We start from the raw sequence: 20,787 nt of genomic DNA on the forward strand, positions 1-20,787 counted from the left end.
GGAGCCCGCTGCCAACTCCGGTCCTGGAACCTCGGTCAACAACAGGAGTTGGGACTTGAGAGATACACGCGCAGCCAGCCGCCCGTGGCCGCGCACAACCTCCGAGCGATCCGGGTGCCAAGACCCGCCAGCACTCCGTGATACCGCAGCCGCTATAGCTGCACTGATTGGCTCCGTCGCGGGTCAAGACTCACGAAAAACCGCCAATAGTTTGACATGTCGGTGAGAATAAGCTTACACCTTCACGAGTCAACATCTCAGCCTTGATGTATTGGCCCGCAGTGAGCCCCATCCACTACTGTCAAACCTTTCGTTGTATCGATACTGCCGCTGCTGCTGGTCTTGATCACTTCGCTACTGTTGTCTCACATGATCCATGCGCACCCTTCTCGAGCAGCGCGAGGCTGGCCAACTGGCCAACCACGTGAGATTTGCCGCTCTCGAAACACACTGTGGCCATGCAACTAAAATCTAGGCTCTGCCGTGCTAGCTGACATACATACATACAAACCATAGTGTCGTCTGGTTCTGTCGAAGATCACACCCCAGCACGAACGCCAGAACCGCGACGTGGCTCCTGTGCCTAGGAGACGGACGGTGATGTCTCTCGCCAGCGACTGTTGATTGGTTTCCATGCGCATGAGGAGGGGGAAAAAATGTGACAACTTTCCCGGCGTTGGTATTAGGACTCTCTCCCAGACCGGCATCTGCCTGCCTCCTTCACGAGCCACAGCCAGACTAGCGGAGAACGACGGTTCACCGCAAGTCGGGATTGCCCCCGTTAGCTGTTGCAATTCAAAGGTCTCCCCAGCAGCAAAATAAGTTGGGACTCGTCCGATGTTGTCTTTCCGCGACCACCTTATTTCCGAATCAGTCCACCGTTTGTTCCCCCTCCCCCCGCCCCTCCCCTTACTCACTTCCCGGCCCCGAGCTTCCGCCGGCGCCGCCGCGGCATTCGGCGTTAATTGAAACCGACAGAGTTGTGACTGACGGATATACCGGTCGAAACCCCGTTCCTCTTGCCGCCCGCCGCCGCCGTTGGAACATTGTAGGCGGGTCCCGTCATCGCCAGACAAGCCCTCGTCGTCGTGATCGAGACTTTGCGTCGAATTGAACGAAGGTTTCCTCCCAGCGGCAGTCTCGCCGGCCTTGGCGTCAGGGAAACATGGAGGCGCCATGTCCTGTTTTCACGCGACATGGGATAAACGTTTCAAGATGGGCCGCCAAACGGGAGCATCCGGTCGGCTCACTGCCAGTGGGAAGTCGTGCGACTCGACTTTTGGACTGAACTACCACCGCGCACTGTCTGGCCGAAGTGAAGAAGAATAACTGAAAGAAAAGGCAAAATTGAATGGGAAACATCACATAGGGCCGGGGGGGTCCGGGTGCCAGGCTGAAGATGATGGGATTCGCGGCGCGTGACCTTCATGTTCCCATTGGTTGTAAGTCTGTGCTGTCAAAATCGGGTCGTGTTTTGACTGGTCACGGCGAGAGGTTTGTTATTGTCGTTTCTTTACCTCTGCTGCCGTGTGTGTTTCCCCTTGGAGAATATGCTTTGCCCTTGTTTGGAGTTCAGACCGCGTTTTCAACTTTTGTTCTTTTTATAACACTTGCCCCGCTGCCAGCCCGGAAACGGGATCACAACAGGTATCCAGTGCTATCGAGAAGCATTTTCTACGGTTATGTTTCTCCCTACGTACGTACAAAACTCGATGAGCCGCACGAAGAGACGTGAGTTTTTGCCGCATCTTGAGAGCCCAGAGAACGTATGGGATATATGTATGCAGTCTTACTCAGCCCGGCCCCATGCCTGAGAACAACGGGGGTAACATGTGGAGAATCAGGCTTTCGTTGCATAAAGTTTTAGACTACGTTTCTTGTCTATTCTTGGCGCCAATGTCGTGGGAGGGCAGTTGAGACGATATAGAGCCTGTTGACGTGAGGAGGCGTGCTTTGCATGATGGGTGGCCAGTACGGCTTTGCTGCCATTAGACTCGTAGGGGAAGATCCGGGGAGGGAGTGTGGCAACAGAACGAATAGTTGGTTGGTACCTGGCACGTCCAGGCTTCATGGGAAGGTGACGAGAGGAAGCTTCAGCCGCTATGGGCCACATAGCAGCTGGTCAAAGTGTATGTATGTGGGGTGAGGAGTGTGAAGCATAGGCGCATAGACAGTTATGCTTCTCCATACTATAGGTGTTTCTTCCGGAGAGACAAAAGGCAAAGCTGTCGTCTGCACAGGGCATCTATCGATGTGGGAGCTTTGCAGCTATGCCCCCCTTCCCCCCCTTCTTTCGTTCGGCAACGTCTCCGAGTTGCAGGAGGAGAGGGAGGACGAGTGATAGGATCGGAGGCTGCTAGGGTACACAGGAGCTGGCGTGAGGCTCCTCTCGCCCCCCCTTCCGCGGACCGGCTCTGAGGAGGCTTCGTTGAAGCTAAATGCTTGGTTGAAGCTTCGAAGCTCAGCTTGTTTGGTGATAGACGAATGGCTTCGGCACGCTTCCGAGGGGCCCCGACTCGTTGCTCGTCGTGGATGTTATCTTGGGTCTATGCTCTCTACGTCAAGTATTCTGGGTATTTTCCTACGGATGAAGCAGAGAAGCCCAACGGGAATACGGAAGAACTCCCCCGAACTTGGAAGAGACCAGAAGAGCATTGCCTTTCCCTCCGGAGGATGGTCGCTGTCCTTTCAAGCCATGCGGATGACGAGGCCGAGAACATCAGGAATCGGGACATGGCCGATGGAGAAACACAGAACTTGACGAGACTGGAAAGTGGCAAAGAAGCATCGCATTGCTGAGCAGTGGCCAACTTTGCTGCTGGCAAGATACCGTTCCAGACTGGCCCTCTCATGCTGGGTAGCTCGAAGCTCGAGTCGCCAGCTCTCCCGTCCCCCTCTCTCGCCCCTTTCATCTCATTGATTACTGCCGGGAAAGTAGGCGCACAGTTCACGGACGGCCTCGATAACGTCCCGTTTGGGTCGGGTGCCACGATGGGAACAACCTTCAGGCAAGTCTAGTTATGAAAACCAAAAAAATAGTAGCTGGGCGCTTTGCATGAATCCCATGGCTTTTCATGCTGCTTCATGTGGGCGATTATGGTCAAAGTGTTCGTAACCTAAAAGGGGATTGATGCTCGTCCACGGAGGGGCGGACATGTCGACTGTCGGAAACGAATCGTCGTGCGTCCCTCTTGTAGGATGTGAGGTTCGTGAAACTCGTCGCCGCCGCCAGGGAAACACGGTTGAAAAGGGGGGGCGGCCATCTTTGGTTACATTCCTTCCTCTCCCCTCCTCCTCCTCCTCCTCCTCCCGCGACTCCGGGCCCCTGCGTGCAAGGCGGGCGGGCGCGTGATCGATCACGGCCGACCAATCACCGGCGTATTGGAGCCGTGTGGGTGGGACTGAGGGTTGGCGCCGGGGCCGAGTGCGGTCGCATGTCATGCCGGCGGGCGGGGCCGGCGAGGGGCGGGGACGCGGGTTTGCGGCGCGGACTCGGATTGACCTATCACGTCTCTCGAGACGGAGGAGAGGAGAGATAAACTTGAGCGATGGGAGCCCTCGTGATGAGGCTTTTTTTCGTTTTCAGGCAGGCGGGAGAGGGAAATGTTGGTTTGCTGTAAGAGGCGGCTGGCTGTGTTATCACCAGACTGAGTGCGCTTATATATGTGGTTGAAGTACGTCGATTTGGAAGAGTCAGACATCAGCTATCTTGACAGTTGAAAATAGAGAGTCAATGCACAGCCAACACTGCAACCATGTCTCGCAACCCCCCGCAACCCCTGGCCACCATTCCCAGGGCCGATGAGATCGTCCCCATGGTCAAGCGCATCCTCGCGACCCAGCGCGCCGCCCGCGAACATGCCGCCGCGACCATACCCCCTGCCGAGGCCACATTCTCCAGCGCCATCGCACCATTCCTCGCGGCTGACGACAGTACGCAAGGAGAAACGGGGATTTTCACCCTGCTCCGCTTCTCCGGGCCGGACAAGGCTACTCGGGAAGCCGTCGAGGAGGGGTCGAGGCTCTGGTCCGCGTCGACGGCGGAGAGGTTGCGGATGACGGAAGTATACCACCTGGTTCAGGCTGCCAGGGACAGGAACGAGGAGTTGGGATACGAGGAGAAGAGAATCTTGGAGGATCTGTGGTTGGATTATCGCGAGGCCGGGCATGGCACCCTCGATGATGAGGGAATTGCGGTTTACCTGCAACGGAGGGAGAGGGTTGAGAAGTTGAAGGAGGATTTCCGGCGGAACTTGTATCAAGGGGGCGGCGGGTTGTGGTTTGACGAAGCAGAGTTGGAGGGCGTTCCGTTACAGGAGACGGAGAAGTGGAAACTTGGGAGAGAGGAGGAATCGGAGGAAAGAGGGAAAAGGTTCGTGACACTAGAGAGGGCGGACTATGATGCTGTCCTGCGGCACGCACGCGACCCGGAGACGAGGAGGCGGATGTATGTGGCGTCCGACAACAGGTTCCCGGAGAACGTGCCGCTGTTCAAGGAGATGCTGGTGTTGAGAGACGAGAATGCGAGGCTGTTGGGGTACAAGAGCCACGCGGACTTCCGCATGGAGAGAAAGGTTGCGCCGTCGACGGAATGGGTGGAGGGGTTCCTCGGGCGGCTGAGGGAGGAGCTGATGCCGAGAGGGAGAGAGGAGATGAAGAGGCTCGAGGCAAAGAAAAGGGAGCATCTCAAGAAACTGGGTGGCTTGACTGCAGGCTCGGAGGACGAAGCGAAGGTTTTGCCGTGGGATTTTGAGTATTACACTCGTCTTCTCGAGGAGGAGGCCGACGTCGACCAAAAGAGTATCGCAGAGTACTTCCCACTGCGGCATACGTTGTCCGCAATGCTGGATCTCTTCACCGCTTTCTTGGGGCTGGAGTTCGTCTCGATCCCCGAAGAGGACCTGGCTGGGAAGGTCTGGGACCTGGCTGTGGAGGTTTGGAGTGTTTGGGAAGGGAGAGGGGAGAGGAAGGGGGAGTTCGTGGGATACCTTTATGCTGATGTTCTCTGGAGAGAGGGCAAGTATCGGACTGCGTGCAATGTCAACTTGCAATGTGTAAGTGGGGGCCGTGAATCAGGTCAAACGAGCGACCTTAACTAACGGGCTCTCAGGGATATGTCAAGGAGGATGGGAGCAGAGTATACCCCGCAACGGTCCTCATGTGCGCCTTTCAACCCCCAACGGCGGCCTCATGTGCGTTGTTGAAGCACCGCGAGGTTGTGACCTTGTTCCACGGTATGTCGGTATCACATTCCGCTCTTGACCCCTCATCACTCCGCGGTTTACTCGGGAAAGACTGCTTAAAATTTGGACCAGAACTCGGCCATGGTCTCCATGACCTCGTCAGCAGGACGCAGCACACCCGATTCCACGGCACGCGCGTGGCGCCCGATTTCGGCGAGGCGCCCAGCACGATGCTGGAGAAGTGGTGCTGGATGCCTGACGAGCTGGTCAAGATGAGCCGGCATTACACGCGGGTGGACCCGGCGTACATGTCGAAATGGAGAGAGGACCATCCTGCCGGCGGGGAGCCGCCACAGGAAAAGATCCCGGAAGCCCTTGTGGAGAGGTTGGTAGAGAGTCGGGAGTTGAATCGTGGACTGTGGTTTCTGCGGCAGCTGTGAGTCGAAGTTATCCCTTGGTCGTCAACTTTCTCTTGGAGATTGGACCGACAGCTCGCCGATATCAACAATCGGGTGGTTAGAGTGTGGCTTTCGATAACAGTGCTGATGACAGACAGGGTCTTTGCGATATTTGACATGGCTGTTAATAACCAAGAATCCACCAAGGCGTTGAGGGAACTTGACGAAGTCAAGTTCTTCAACGACCTCCAGGACTGCCTTACCTTGAGGCCTAACCCAGATAAACGGGGTTATGGACTCGTTCATTCCACACACCTCATCGCACTTTACGACGCAGGATACTACGCCTATCTAAGGTATGTGTAAAACGTCATCTCATTTCTCGCCCCTCTTATCTCGTGCTGTCCCGCCCGGCACACATCTCGGTCCTCCTGTTCCCATTCTGCCCACAAGCGCTGACTCTGCCACCCACCAAAGCGCCCAAGCATTCGCGGCGGACTTTTTCGAGACGTGCTTCGCCCGGGACCCTCGCAGTCCGGAGGCGTGGGACCGGTACCGGCGACAGATCCTGGAGTGCGGCGGCAGCAGGAACGCGATGGAGATGATGACGGAGTTCCTCGGCCGGGAACCTGGCCCGGGTGCCCTGCTGCAGAGTCTTGGCTCAACGAAGGAAGACAGAAAACCTCTGGGGGGTTGAATTTGAGCTGGGGTTCTTTCGACCGGAAACTGTACCCCGCTATCTTGTTTCTCATGCCTGCGCTTGGTTGGTTATACTGGTATCCCAATCGTGGTCTGACATCCCTAGATTGACGAAGTACAAGCATCTCAAGACGATGGGTCTAGTTGAGTATGGGATGGGACCCAAATGGCCAAACTTAGGAGACAATGTCAGTATATATCTAGTCGCAAGATACACAGACAATTAATGAACAGATACCCCGAAAAACTGATACATCTTCTTGACGCCACAACTGGACCGGATGGGAGAGCACCAACACTTCAATTTGCCGGCAGACGCAGGGAAGGGGCTTACCAACCACGAAACGGCCGATGGACCGCTTTTTGTCTTCCGCGCCGGACCCCCCAAGTGGGTCTACGGATCCGGCCCGGCCGAAACTGGTTCGGGTTGCTTGCAGATGCTGCTAAACACTTATCTCTTGTAAACGTTGTTAAGTGCAGAGGAGGAAGCTAGGTTAAATAACTATTCTTCTGTAGCCTGCATTGTTCCTCAAGGTTGTGTTCTGCAGGTATGCGCAATATCTGTTTCGTGTTCACCGTCAACGGTACCTGAACAGGCTGCCTCATGACGACCCAAAGACCCGGATAGTCGATACCTGCATCGTTAGACTGATATAAGAAGAAACTTGATGTCTTTTAGTCTTTCACTGCGATTAAAGAACTCAACACGGGATTTCATGAGATGATCAGACATCGGCCTGGCGTCCTGCATTTTACCTCATAACGTTCTCTTGGCACAAGTCCGACAGAAATTCACATGTGTCCAAGAAAGGATGACAGTAATTCAGCTTTCGAGGTCCGTCAGCGTGGGTCGGTGCGTTGCTGATGCTCATGAGCGTCTTGGCCTTCCGGTCTTTCCCTCCTCGCTCGTTACAGCCGGGTCGACTCATTCCAGCGACATTTCCATCTGCCTAGAAACAGAAGCCCTCGGTAAACCCGGCGGCGGTTGAGCAGGTCCCTGAACGCCCCGAACGCTACCCTTCGTGTTCCGCGAGCAGTTCAGCTGTAGTACACATGCCCATGAATAACTATCGCGTCACCTTCACGTATGCCACCTATTACGATCATTTGTCATCATTGTGACTAGCTACCTAGTTATCAAACAGGTGGCCCCTCCCGAGTCGAGCATTCTCTCCCTTCTTCCGACCCTCATGAAAACCTCGCACAAGAGGGATATGCATTAGGTATCGATCCGTCCAACGCCTCGAGAAAGAAAAAAGCAAGTTCAAGGTGATTCGTTCCCTGCCACGCCCCAGCCCATCGGATCTATCCTTGCCAACGGAGGGGCTCTCGCAAAAGCCAGAGTGGCAATTTTACAAGAGCCAATATCCCTTTGCAAATGTGAGAAGTCGGACCTCGAACAGGGGTGTGGAGGGATATATAAGCAAGCAAGACCCGAGGGTTTTGTCTCGAGCTCATAGTGTACTTTTCCATCCGGTACCATGCGAAGGAAAAAAAAGAAAAGAAAAAAAGCGACCGAGTCTGCTGTAAGCCTCTGCCCGCTCGTCCGCGGGTCAAAGATAGTCAACAGGTCAGATCGCGCGGCCATCGAACCGTTATATACTCTGACAGGTAGGTGGGTGTATGGGCAACTCGTCTGGTACGAGTGATGTGTTGAGCGAAGCTTTGCTACTTAGAAGCCGGGGCGATATTTGTAGATCGACTTTCCGGCTCTCGAGTTCTCCTAGATCTTGGGCGGCGGAATGGGCGTCTCCTTCTTGCTAGACTTGGGCTCCTCGGCCTTTTCCGACTTTCTGCGCTTGCGCTTCTCCTTGGGCGTCTCCTCAGCTGCGGGAGATGGCTTGAAAGGAATCTGAGTGGATACACTGGACTGGCGGCGAATGCTGGGGGGCTGAATGGGCGTCTCCTTGCGAGCAGAAGCAGTTTGGGAGGTGTTGGAAGTGGCCGGTTCATCTCCCTTGGACTTCCTGGAACCCTTCGACGTGGGCTTCGGCTGAGGAGTCGAGATCTGAGGGGTGGGGCTGGATCTATCAGAGATGTTCGAGAAAGAGTAGCTGGCCTTCGGGATGGTGGGCGGAGGGATAGCCGTCACTTTCTTGACAGAAGCCTGACCGACCTCTGGGGCGGAGCTTTCAGCGGCGCGCTTGAGCTTCTTGGCCTTCTTTTCGGCCGAAGCAGCCTCCTTGACCAACTGGGCGGAGGGGTCCTCCTCGTCCGCAGGGACCTTGCGCTTGGATGCCTTCTTGGATTGATCGGGAGTAGCGACAGTACTCTTCTGGCCCTTCAGCAACTTCGGCTTTGGGTTGGAGCCCACGCTCGAGATCGACTCGATGCTATCGCGTCGCTTCTTGCTCTTCTTCTCCTTGGTAGAGGGCAGAGGCTGAGAGTTGGGGACCTCAATGACGGTAGACTGGGAGTCCGAAACAGGGTCTTGTGCGGCCTTGGACTTCTTCTTGTCCTTCTTTGCGCTCTTGGGCGTAGGCTCGTCAATATCCATGGCATCGTCAAGGGAAATCGCAGCTTGAGTCAACACGCGCTTGGATATTTTAGAGCTGGACGGCAAGGCAGGAGCCGGCGCCATGTCGACGTCCTCCTCGTCGTTGTCAGAACTGTTTTTGTCGAAACCGATTTTACCCAAGGGGATGTCATCAGGGACACCAATGGGGTGGAAACGAGCTCTCAGGCCCGGAGGCTGAGGGCGTGGGACATTCGGCTGGATGGATCTAGCGGCGCGAGGCTCGCTACCGACCAATTGAGTTACACGCTTGACGTGCAAGACCTTGTCGATCTTTTGGGAGGCTGCACCTAGTTAGCGAGCTGCATCACGGGCGTCAGGGAGGGAGAGAAGGGACCTGCTTACCTTGCTCGTAGCGAGTGCCCTTCTTGTTAGGGATGAGAAGCTGCACGGCGGCGGATCCAACGTCGAAGCCGACGGTGTAGTCCTCGGAGTTGTGCTGGAAGATGGCATCACCGTTTTGGGCCTTGTCCATCGGAATCTGGAGCTTCTCGACGACGTTGATGGGAATGGCCGCCGGCGCGGTGAAGTACCAGAGCTGCTTTCCGTCGAGCTTAGCCTTGGCGAAGAAGTCGGACATATCCTTTCCGTCCTCGTCACCTTGCGCCTGTCTCAGGACGAAGTCCTTGCCGACGAAACCAGGAACGCTGAGATCGGCACTGTTGCGTCTGGCAGCAACAGCAGCGGACTGGTCGGCCGCCTCATTGTCGGAGTCCTCATCAGAGCTATCCTCCTTCTCCTGCTCGTCATCGGACTCCTCTTCATCGGAGCTGGAGCTTGCTTCGCTGGAACTGGTCGAGGCAGGCTTGGTCGCCTTGGTGCCATTGACAACGGGCTTAGCAGCGGGCTTTGTCGGCTTTGCGGCCTCGTTCTCCGATTCACTTTCGGATTCGCTCGAAGAGTCGCTCGAAGAGGTGGTGGAAGCTCCTTTGGCGGAAGCTCCCTTGGCGGGAACCTTCAATGCCGGTTTCTTCTTGTTGGACTCACTCTCGCTGTCGCTGCTGCTGTCGCTGGAGTCGGACGCTTCGGCTTCGGCTTCGGACTCTGAGGAGGACTCATCGGAAGAGCTCTCAGGCTTGACGGGAGTCTTCTTGGCAGGCGGAGCCTTTTGTTCGACGTCGCTATCGGCGACCTCATCTTCCTTGTCGCGCTTGGCCTTCTTCAGAGGGGTACCGGCAGGTTTGGCCGAAGAAGCCTGGCCATTGATCTTGTTCACAAAGCTGGGAACAGCCGGGCCATCTTCATCGCTGTCGTCGCTGCTACTGCTGGTGTCATCGTCATCACTCGATCCGGAAGCGCGAGGGTCGAACGTCTTCTCGGCATTGGCCTTGGACTGCGCGGCGCGGGCGAATCTGGATTTGGACTGGCTGAGAGTGGGCTGCTGAGATTGCTTCTCCATTATGGCACTCAGAGAATGAACGCCATCGAGCTTGCGTGATGACATCGTGCCTGGGGTGGTTCGGAGGGCGTGACGCAAGACGGGCGAAGAGTGGACTGAGGGCGTCGTGACGATGGAATTGGGCGCGGCAGGAAATTTTCGAGGGTCTTGCAGAGGTTCAGAAATATTTGCAGGGTTGGCACGGGCCTTAGGTGGGGTCGCCGCGGCGGCAGGAGCGATCGCGACGCCAGGCCGGTTCAACGCGTTCTGCATCTTCGGTGTGCCCGGTGAAGTCGATGATTTCGGTGAGCTCGGTGAAGGCGCGCCTGCGATTCGGTTCCGCATCAAGGTTTTTCCACCACTGTTTTTCGACGTGTGCATTTTGCTGGGGAAGCTCGCTGAGCGGCGTCGGCCTTTGACGAACTTGTCCGACATCCTGAACCCGATGACGCTATTCAGCAGTTCAGAGTTCGCGTTGTCGTAGTTTTCTTCGCTCTTTTCCTGTTTTTTTGCCAAGGAGGAGATAAAAAGGTCGTGGGTGAGTTTCGGGGTAGCAAACGGTGTGTTGTAGAAGAAGGAAAACCTCAGCTGACCTTTTTTCGCCGTCGGCAAGGTGTGGGAGATAGAAACCGCCAGCAGCCGGTGCAGGCAGGTTGTGGTTGCCTGCTATAGTTGTTGAGGAAGGGCCTGCTACCTGGGGGTGAAGTGGGAGGGGAAAATTGCGATCCTTGAGTGTGGACGGGAGCTGCTCTCACCAGCTCTCACTGGTCTGAAGCAGGCAACCCTTAGTTTGCCATCACCATCAAGACCAACTTGGCTGCTTCCTTTATTTCAAGAGGATATTCAACAAAAGGATTGAAAGGTTCTTTTGCTTTCGTTTACACAATTATCCTGGTTCTTGAGAGCCAGCCTCAGTCCATTCATCATGACTACGCCAAAGCGACGCAAGGTTGAGACATCTGAAGGCTCCAGGCGTGAGTTGATCCCTTGAGCTGTTGCATCCCGTTCCCTTCGTCAGTATTTCTCCGCTAATGTTGGAAAAGCAATGAGTGCTTTTGCTTTGAGGCAACAGCTACTTTCAGCCAGTCCGTCTTTGTCACCGGCGCCTCAACCTGAACCTCAACAGGCTTCCGAGTCCCAATCCCAAGTGACAACCCCGACGCCCACGCCGAATGGGCGGTCTTCAACGAAGACAAGATCATCAAAAAGACTCGCAGACAGCGATAAAGCATCAGAGCTGCCACCGGGAGGATCCTCTGCAAGCTCCAGTCAGAATGCAGTCCCAGACAGCCCATCTGTGGCGCGAGCAGCAGGAACAACTCTGGCGCCCAAGTGAGAAGGGGATCTATCCTTTCGACATTCCGACTGCCGACTGACAGTTTACCAGCAGCCCAACCGCAGACCCTGAAGATTTGAGATCTGCAAAGTCTGGTCCTCAACAGTTCTCGACATTCAGACCGACAAAAAGCAACTCCCGCAGAATTGCTGGTGGGATCCTGGAACTGAGACTACACGATAGCGAGGTAAGCGATGTCCCATATACTACATAGGACCATAGTAACGTGCTTAGCGCTTCTTGGTACTTGGAAGCTACGGAATCCGAGTGATTGACGGCGAGGTCACAGTCGCCGGTGCGAGCATTCGGGCCCCCGACGGGATCAAATGGGTCCACGCACCTCACTGCCATGCCATCCCCGTTCTGCGTTGTACCGAGGAGACAAAGCTGGAGCTACATCCTCATCCGCAAGGACCCAGTCTCCGCAAGCTCGAGCGGCTTTCGCCCCTCTTCCGAAGCTTGTGGCACGAGCCGGAGGCGGGGTCGAGGAGCAAGCAAGCCGCCAAGAGAGACACCTACAAGATTGTGAGGGATTCCCGTCGCGGCGGTGGAAGCACAGTGGTAAACTGACTTCTGCTAGATTTGCAACACAGATGATGCGCCAAAGCGTGCTCTGATCCAGGACCTGCGCTCTCATCCGGCGTGGAACAAGAAACTGGCGGGCCTGACGAAAGTGCGGCAGCCAGATCAACAACCCTTGAGCGTGATGCTGTGCGGCCCCAAGTCGTCCGGCAAATCTACCTTTGGCAGGATATTGGGCAACCGCCTTCTCACGGGTGCCGGCCAGCAGACACGAAACCGCAAAACGCCACTGTCGGTTGTTGTGCTGGACCTTGATCCCGGACAACCCGAGTACACTCCCGCAGGTACGGTCGCGTTGGTCGAGGTTAGGGAACCAAACCTGGGTCCATCCTTCACCCACATCGCGGCAGGCGAACAGCATGTGTCTATCATCAGGTGTCACTCGATCGCCTCTGTGTCTCCGGCATCGGACCCAGAGTTATACTTGGAGTGCGCCTTGGATCTTTACCAACGTTATCAAAGCAAGTGCAAGGGGCTGCCCTTGATCATCAACACGCCAGGCTGGGTTCTGGGAACCGGACTCGACCTCTTGACCGAACTGGTGTCGACCATCCGACCCACGGAAGTCATATACATGTCCGAAGACGGCCCTAAGGATACCGTCGAGGGCCTGCAGACGGCGTGCAAGGGGGCTTTTACACTCCTCCCTTCCCAGCAGTCCGAGTTCACCTCGAGAACGGCGGCGCATTTGCGCTCGATGCAGGCGCTCGCATACTTCCACACTGTTCGGAACCCTTCCAACAAGCTGGCCTGGAACCCGACTCCGCTGTCATCATCACCGCCGTTGACTGTCAGCTACAGGGACAAGAACCGCGGGGTTTTGGGGATCGTCAGTTACGAGTACCAGCCACCGGCAGACTTACTCGCGGAGACAATCAATGGTTCGGTCTTGTGCCTAGTCGAAGCCGAGGATACCAAGGCGTTTAGCCGCCTCACAAAGGAGAGCGAGGGCCTCCTCGCAGCCGCGCCCGGTCCCGATAAGATGGACGTTGACCACAGTGCAGCAGACTTGGACGGGATCATCTCGAGGACACCGGAGGGGATCCCCTACATCCCCAACTCTGACGCCCAAACCCTGGACCCTCGGTACTCGCAAACCCTCGGCATGGTGCTACTCCGAGGCATCGACACCGAGAATGGCGTCCTCCAAATTCTCACCCCGATACCCTTGGAACGCATCGAGGCTGCCAAAGTGGCGGGCCACCAGCTGGTGCTCGTCCACGGCAAGCTCGACTCTCCCGGCTGGGCGTACACCGAGGACCTGTACTACCAATCTTTCAGCGGCGCCGAGGCGGACGCCAGGGACGACACGGTGGAGATCATGGACGAGGACACGGAGAGCGACAGGTCGGACGAGGAGCCCGAGAACCCGGAGCTCGCCGGCGACGTCAGCGACACGCCGTGGATCGAGGTGCTCCAGGGCCACGAGAAGCGGCCGGTGGGATCGCGGGTGTGGAGAGTCCGGCGCGACCTGGGCCGGGCCGGGCCGGGGGCTGAGTGAATGAGAGAGGGAGAGCAAATTAAAATTGGACGCGAGATTTGCGGCGTCGGGGGATTTTACTTTGAGTTTCTTTTACGCCTTGCAAGACATACCACGATGCATGTTACCGGCCTAATGAGACAACGCCTACACCACGGTGAGAGGGATCGCACCCCCCCTCCTTCACGTCGAGATCGATCCCACACCCCCTCGCCTGCATCTCGCTGCATTTGCTTCTTGCTTTGTATGTGGTACCGATGCAGATATGCACCGCACCGCACCGCACCGCCTAGACCTTGCCTGGTCTCCCAGTTCGTGCATTCATTTAGCCTGCCACCCGCGATTTTCCAATCGCTGTCGCGCGACTGTCCCTGCATCAACCCCTCCCCCCCCCCCCCGCGCCCCCCCAATTCCCCTCGGCTGCCCCCACACGCCATGACGTCCGCAATCAACACCGTGGCAGTGTCTTATGGCTAAGGAGGACCAATTCCCCAATTGTATGCCCCATTTCGGCCCCTCACTATGTTCCCCTCCCCCTCTCTGCTCTTTGTCATGCTTTCTCATCGCTTATTACCGCCCAAAAAACCTTAAAGGCTAACGGCAGTTGGCGTCATTCATCCGAGGTCATGGGATAAATCCGCCAGTCATGGGATAAATCCGCCAGTCATGGGATAAATCCGCCGCCATGGGAGCTTAAAGTCAACATCACGTCTAATGAAGGGATGCTAGAACGCGTATTAGTCTGAACCAGCGGCGGGCACTTGGAACGTTCCTTCTTTTCACTTCAACACACCCCTTCTTTTCCTCGTTCCACAATTGTGAAGTAGTGCGTGTGTGCACCATGACGGCCCTTCCTGAGAGTGAGGTCGATGTTCTCATCATCGGCGCCGGCCCGGCTGGGTTGATGCTTGCACTGTGGCTCGCCAGACTGGGCGTCAAGACGCGCATCGTCGACAAGAGGACCTCCAAAGTCTACTCTGGGCAGGCGGACGGGTAAGAGAACTCACCCCCGAGTCTGATCACAACCCTCGGGTTCTTACGGCGCGCAGCTTCCAAGTAAGATCTCTCGAGATCCTAGACAGCTTCGGTATCACTGAGCGCGTATGGAAAGAAGCGAACCACATGCTTGGTTAGTCAAGCCTCTCCTCATGTGACACACACACACTGACACCACTCCAGAGGTCTCCTTCTGGAACCCCGACGAGGGCGGCACAATCAGGCGCAGCGCCCGCGCGGCAAACACCATCCCCGGCCTCTCCCGCTTCACCGAGTCCGTGCTGCACCAGGGCCGCATCGAGCAGTTCTTCCTCGACGCCATCCGCGCCTCGTACGCCTCCGACTCGGACGCCCTGCACGTGGAGCGCATGGTGATCCCGACGTCTCTCGAGATCGACGAGGCCAAGGCCGAGGACCCGGACGCGCACCCCGTGACCGTGACGCTGCGCCACCTGACGGAGGAGGAGGCGACGCCGACGCAGATGCTAAGCAACCTCAGCGACGGCATTTTCAGAAGCAACCTCGCCGACGACGACGTCGGGGATATATTGGAAAGGTCCGAGGGGCGCGAGGCGAGAGACGAGGTCGCCAGGGCCAAATATGTCGTCGGGTGCGACGGGGCGCATTCGTGGACGAGGAAGACGCTCGGCAAGGACTTTGAGATGAAGGGTGAGACGACTGACGCCATCTGGTGAGTGTCCGCGAAAATAAGATCCCGGGAGGTTGCGGCTGACGACGGTGACCTAGGGGAGTCATGGACATCGTACCCATCACAGACTTTCGTGAGTTGACTCCAGAGGAAGATGTGCACACCCGATCCAGCTAACGACCCCCGGGCAGCCGACATCAGATCCCGGACCGTAATCCATAGCACCTCGGGCGCGCTCATGATCATCCCTCGCGAGAACAGGTTGGTCCGCCTCTACATCCAACTGAAGGAGGTCTCGGCCGGCGGCGGCCGCGTCGACAGGTCCCAGATCACCCCGGACTTCATCTTCAAGTCCGCACAGAAGATCTTTGGCCCGTATAAGCTGGAGTACCACTACTGCGACTGGTGAGTTGCAATCTCACCCCCCCACCCGCTATCTGCCAAGTTGGCGCTGATAGCTTCGCAGGTGGACAGCATACCAAATCGGTCAGCGCACAGGCGACCACTTCAGCAAACTCGACCGTGTCTTCCTTGCGGGAGGTAAGCAGTCTCTTTCCCATCCCCTCTCCCATTCCCGAATGGCCAAAATCTCACCGGGACCCAGACGCCGTGCACACGCACTCCCCAAAGGCCGGCCAGGGCATGAACGTCTCCATGCAGGACAGCTACAACCTCGGCTGGAAGATCGGCCTCGCGTGTAAGGGCGTCTTGCCCCGCCACGTGCTCTCGACGTACGAGCTCGAGCGCAAGAAGATCGCCAAGGACCTCATCGCGTTCGACGGCAAGTTCTCGAAACTGTTCACGGGCCGCCCAGCCAAGGACATCCAGAGCGAGACGGGCGTGTCGGATGACGAGTTCCAAAAGGCGTTCCACACGAGCAGAATGGTACGTGCGATCCTCTCTCTCTCTCTCTCTTCCTCTCTCTCTCTGGACGGCGACTGTTAATATGATGACTGACACGCGCGCGCAGTTCACGACCGGTGTTGGCGTCAACTACCAGCCGACCGTGCTCGTCGCCAGAGAACCCGAGGAAACCGACGACGACGACGACGACGACTACGGCCTGGAGAAGAGCGCCGCCAAGAGCACGCCCTCCCTCGCCACGAACTGCGAGGTCGGCCGGCGCTTCCCGTCGTTCAAGGTCGTCCGGCAAGCCGACGGCCGCCTCTGGGAGCTGCACCAAAAGCTCCCCTCGGACGGGCGCTTCCGCCTCGTGGTGTTTGGCGGCGACATCTCGCAAGGGTCCCAGCGCGACAGCGTCAACGCCCTGGGCGCATGGCTGTCGTCGTACCTGCCCGGGCTGCCGACAATCACGCTCTCGCCCGGCTCGGACCCGCACGGCGGTTCGGTCAAGTTCAAGACGGAAAGGGACCCGTCCGTCGTGGACGTCCTGCTGGTGCACTCGGCGCCGCGGGACGAGGTGGAGGTGTTGCGGGATGTGCACGAGGCGTATCACCCGTTTGACAGCAAGCTCGGCTGGGATTACGACAAAGTCTTCGTGGACGGCGAGACGTATTACGAGGAGCCCCAGATGGCGTATGAGAAGTACGGCGTGGATCGTGCCAGGGGCGCTGTCGTCGGATTGCGGCCGGATGGGTATGTTGGTCTTGTCACTTCGCTGGACCATGGCGGACAGGACGAGGTTCAGAAGTGGTTTGACGGCATCTTTCAAAGAACATGAGCGTGTCCTTGTTTTTGAGATGGATCTGTGCCTCGGTTTTCATCCCGCAGAAGGGATGCGCAGTCGTCGCCGTGTCATTCATTTAAGACACAAGATACAAAATTACAACCCGATGACTTCGGTCCGCGTTGCCAAAACCACGGGTTATGAAAGTGACACTTCGACCGGTACACATGTTGATCCGTTCCGATTACGGCCAATCCATTGGTTAAGGCGTTCAGCCCCTCTCTCCATGAGTGAGATGAGAACACGAAGACGTATCGTTCATTCCCCCATCTCATTCACCGTCATCTCGTCCGTCGCCTATCTCCTCATCTCGTCCGAGTTTATTGACTGGTCCCTCCGACGCCAACTGCCGTCGTGTCTAGCAGCATTCTCATCGATCGCTCAAGAGTGCATGCCAATACTTTCTCATGAGGTTGATGTTCCACCGACGCGGCTAAGCGTGACCCGAAGTCCTCGCCCAAGTCCCAGAAACGTCCGCTCCGCAACCTGCGATGATCCAAGTCATCGCGGACAACGACAGAAATGAATGAAAGAGGGAAAGAACAAGAACAGGTGGATACCGAAACACTCATCTCATGCTTTCCCGGGCCACGCCGACCCTCAGGCATCGAAAGATCGTCATCCGTCGTAAGGTAAAAAGAGGTAACAAAGAAGACCATTTCATTTGCTCATGACAACGCTTGGATTTCCGAAGCCATCTCTTCGTTACGCAGACACAAGAGCGAGCCGAACCATCTGGCCCACTCGTACAATGTGCAGCGTGTGGCCGCCCGCTCGGTTCATCCCAAGGGAACTATCCCGAGGCAGGGGTATCCTCGTCTGTCATGCACCGAGGATGTGCGGGACGTCATGTCGGGGGGGTAACCCTGGCGGCAAGGTATCCGCAGATCTTCGATCAAAGGACCCGCCTCACAAAGTAGGACCACCATACGCCCAATATATGGACCTTTGCATTTGTTCATGGCCACAACGAGTGTCGCCGCCATTCACTGGCTATTATTGTCGGAATTGGCTACTCCCTCCGAGAATTGTGCGCCGACCCCTCGAAGGTCCGTGTCCTGGTCGTCGTTGTTATGTCGTCCTTGAGCGGGCGCGCCGTTGGCCCTGCTGGGGATCAGCCGGTCGACCGCCGCGATGACAGTATTCACACGCTGAGCGCGGCCTCTCTTTCGCTCGACCGACCCGGTGTGATGAATGCTGCGGGCATCAAGTTGATCGTCCGACTCGAAGGCGTGGAGGCGGGAATGGCCATCCTGTGTTTCTTGTGCAGGTAATACTGGCGCGCGTGGGGTGGTGTTCCTACAAGCCTCAACGTCAGCCTGGCCGATATTCGAGGAGACCAACGCCACGGGGAAAAACACGGGAGAGGGGACAGAAAGGAAGAAGAAGAAATATGCACAGGTTGGGCCAGTATTGCCAGGTGGTGATAGAGACGGCTCCGTAGTCTGGTGCGCCCAGCTGGACGACCAAGCCACTCACAAACCTGCAAGGCTAGCAGCTGCTCTCACTAAGATCTTGGGAGGAAGCAAGCCACTCAACTACGCAGTTTTCCCGACCGAAACTTACAAGTTGACAGAGCCTTGATTGGCAGCGGTGGATGACATAACGATATCCTCTCCAGGGGCTGTATTGGTAGTGCTGGCTCGACTTGCGACAGGCAGAGAACGATGTCGGATGGGGTCCTTGAGCAGCGGGGCGTGAGTGCGTGTGTGAGTGCGAGTGTGTGTGTGTGGGGGGGGGGGGGGGGGGGGGGGGGGCGGAGACCGTAGGTATGGATGAAAGTCTGGCCTGGTTGTGTGGTACTTGCTGTTGGCGAGGGAGGTAGTTGAAAGGTCGGGCTCCGGCGAGGAGGTCTCGGCATATGTAGGAAACAAGATGGGTCCTTGGACTTCTAGCTGTATCCAAGTGAGACGAGAGCTGAAGACGAGCCATTGATTACACGGTAGAGGGCGCAAGCGGGATTTATAGAGAAACCACCAGAGACGGAAGCATTAGGAAGAGCTGAGTTTCCTTTCCAGCGTTGGAGTGATTTGGGGGAGGAACCGAAAATCATTATGGGCGGAGGACAGGGATCATCAAAGTGATTCGTTGAAGGGTGTGCGAGAAGCCCAGGGCCGCTGATAGGTCGAGGGGGCCTGCCAAGTCCGGCAGATGGGTAGAGAGGTACGCGGACCTGGCTCGCCTCAGTCCGACCGACGAGTGCCTGGTCCTTTCCATGTTCCATTACAGGAATTTACATGTAGGTCGCGTGGGTGTCAGTGAAGTACGAAGGCCGCTGTCTGCCCTAGGTACGAAGCTAGAGCTATGGAAAGCTGCGTTGAAGACTTGGGTGCAAGTGTCTACAAAGAATGGGTTGGCGAGAATCGACAGGGTGGGGAGGCAGTAATGAGGCAAGTAGGTAAAGTAGGCCTGGGTACGTTGCTAAATTGTGCGTGACCAACACTGCTCAGTTGATTCGGATAAAGTAGGGAAGAGAATTAGGGGGGCATGGCGGGAGCCAGCTTGAGCTCGCCCAGCGACCAGAAACAACGTGTATCCACAGTTTGCGTGTCTTGGCTTCGGTTCTGGTGGGCCATCCGTTACCACTGCGGTTGCTGTCTCTCGTGCTGGGTCAGGTCGGGCGGGGGATGCAGCGTGCAGAGCCGCTTCCAGTGTGGCACGCCCTGGCCTTCAATGCCGGCGGCAAAGTAGTTTTAGAGCAGCTGGGAGCGATGGGGAACGGTGCATACACTCGAGGAGGGGGACATGGGCCTAGAGGGAATGGGTGGGTGTGGACTACCTAGGTAGGACGAGCAAGAGAAGGGACAGTGACTTCTTTCTTGAGGTGAGGATGGGATGAAGAGGCAGAAAGAGTTTAGTGGTGGTGGGGGCTGAGGAGGAGTAAGAGAGAGGAGGGTTCAGCAACGACAGGGGAGGGGAGTGCTGAGGTGAGCCCTACAGCTACACCATCTGGAACCCTACCCTGTCTAGCGGCAGGGATGGTGTGGAATACCTACAGGCTTGTTCCTCTTCTAGGCCTATTCTATGGCTCGATTGGCTTCTCAGCCAGCTCTGTAGTGTTGATCGATGCGTCCCTCTTAAGAGTTAGGAATTGCCTGGGTCAAGCGACTATTGTAATACAGATAGAGAGAGCTGGAGGTTAGCAATGCACAGGAGAGACGCTGCTGGGGTCGGGCTGGTTGGGATTTCTTGGCTTGGCTGTTTTGCGACTGTGCACAGTACGTACTAGACAGGGTGTTCTTCTGGCTTGGTTGGTCGGCAGGCGGGTCGTAGCAAGATCAAGAGAAGACGAGAAAGGGAAGAAAGATGACGAGGAAACAGACCGACGGACACACACGTGCCCATTCCCGCCACGCAAGCCAGCGCAAGCGTTGTGAGTCCGAAGCAGGGGCACGTACCCCTCTCGTACCTTTCCTGTTGCTCCAGATGAGGCGAGCATGGGACGCCGCCGATACATCTCGCCCACGCATACAATGCTGCCACCATCAGCACACCATGCCATTTGTGCACAGTGAGATGCAAGCTTGCGATTTGCAACAGGTTGACTGACGGACTAACTGACTGACAGGCGATCCGGCTGGAAGGTTGATTGACGGTGACAACAAGGATCCTCTCGTTGCTCTCGGTCCCTCGGGGTTTGTCTGCAGTAACATTGGCCAATTGATTACCTAGATGGCCCATTGGGGAGGATGCCAAAGATTACCGAGTGAGTCGGAGGCCACACACGCCTTCGCCATGCTCATCGTTCCCCAGGCATAAGGTTGGACACCATGTTATCCACATGCTGACTGACTAAAAGAGAAAGAGAAAAACAGACAGAGAAATACAAAGCAGTCAATGATAATCGAACCAAAAGAACAGATAATTCGCAGTCACAGTCTTGA

The 20,787-nt window shown here is 56.6% G+C and overlaps 6 protein-coding genes across 6 annotated transcripts; 4 read left to right on the plus strand and 2 right to left on the minus strand.

Moving 5' to 3' along the window:
* Positions 1-3,755: 3,755 nt before the first annotated feature.
* CH63R_01251 (peptidase family M3) lies at positions 3,756-5,623 on the plus strand (the record flags this gene model as incomplete). The annotated part of the gene is made up of 3 exons (XM_018296226.1): positions 3,756-5,054; positions 5,111-5,234; positions 5,316-5,623. The coding sequence occupies 3 exons, from the start codon at positions 3,756-3,758 to the stop codon at positions 5,621-5,623; spliced, it is 1,731 nt and encodes a 576-aa protein (XP_018164588.1).
* Positions 5,624-5,728: 105 nt separating this feature from the next.
* CH63R_01252 (Metallopeptidase MepB) lies at positions 5,729-6,278 on the plus strand (the record flags this gene model as incomplete). The annotated part of the gene is made up of 2 exons (XM_018296227.1): positions 5,729-5,937; positions 6,059-6,278. The coding sequence occupies 2 exons, from the start codon at positions 5,729-5,731 to the stop codon at positions 6,276-6,278; spliced, it is 429 nt and encodes a 142-aa protein (XP_018164589.1).
* A 1,725-nt stretch (positions 6,279-8,003) lies between these two features.
* CH63R_01253 (DNA-directed RNA polymerase I subunit) lies at positions 8,004-10,446 on the minus strand (the record flags this gene model as incomplete). The annotated part of the gene is made up of 2 exons (XM_018296228.1): positions 8,004-9,079; positions 9,141-10,446. The coding sequence occupies 2 exons, from the start codon at positions 10,444-10,446 to the stop codon at positions 8,004-8,006; spliced, it is 2,382 nt and encodes a 793-aa protein (XP_018164590.1).
* Positions 10,447-11,098: 652 nt separating this feature from the next.
* Positions 11,099-13,592, plus strand: CH63R_01254 (RNA processing protein; the record flags this gene model as incomplete). The annotated part of the gene is made up of 5 exons (XM_018296229.1): positions 11,099-11,147; positions 11,217-11,505; positions 11,561-11,696; positions 11,744-12,034; positions 12,090-13,592. The coding sequence occupies 5 exons, from the start codon at positions 11,099-11,101 to the stop codon at positions 13,590-13,592; spliced, it is 2,268 nt and encodes a 755-aa protein (XP_018164591.1).
* An 820-nt stretch (positions 13,593-14,412) lies between these two features.
* On the plus strand, positions 14,413-16,897 carry CH63R_01255 (FAD binding domain-containing protein; the record flags this gene model as incomplete). Its single annotated transcript, XM_018296230.1, has 8 exons — positions 14,413-14,564; positions 14,621-14,700; positions 14,751-15,258; positions 15,315-15,349; positions 15,390-15,621; positions 15,683-15,756; positions 15,821-16,101; positions 16,187-16,897. 8 exons carry the CDS (start codon positions 14,413-14,415, stop codon positions 16,895-16,897), a joined length of 2,073 nt encoding a protein of 690 aa, XP_018164592.1.
* Positions 16,898-17,889: 992 nt separating this feature from the next.
* Positions 17,890-18,956, minus strand: CH63R_01256 (uncharacterized protein; the record flags this gene model as incomplete). The annotated part of the gene is made up of 3 exons (XM_018296231.1): positions 17,890-18,361; positions 18,470-18,798; positions 18,843-18,956. 3 exons carry the CDS (start codon positions 18,954-18,956, stop codon positions 17,890-17,892), a joined length of 915 nt encoding a protein of 304 aa, XP_018164593.1.
* Positions 18,957-20,787: the final 1,831 nt, after the last annotated feature.

This window comes from Colletotrichum higginsianum, chromosome 1 (assembly GCF_001672515.1).
Source record: "Colletotrichum higginsianum IMI 349063 chromosome 1, whole genome shotgun sequence".
NCBI lineage: Eukaryota > Fungi > Ascomycota > Sordariomycetes > Glomerellales > Glomerellaceae > Colletotrichum > Colletotrichum higginsianum.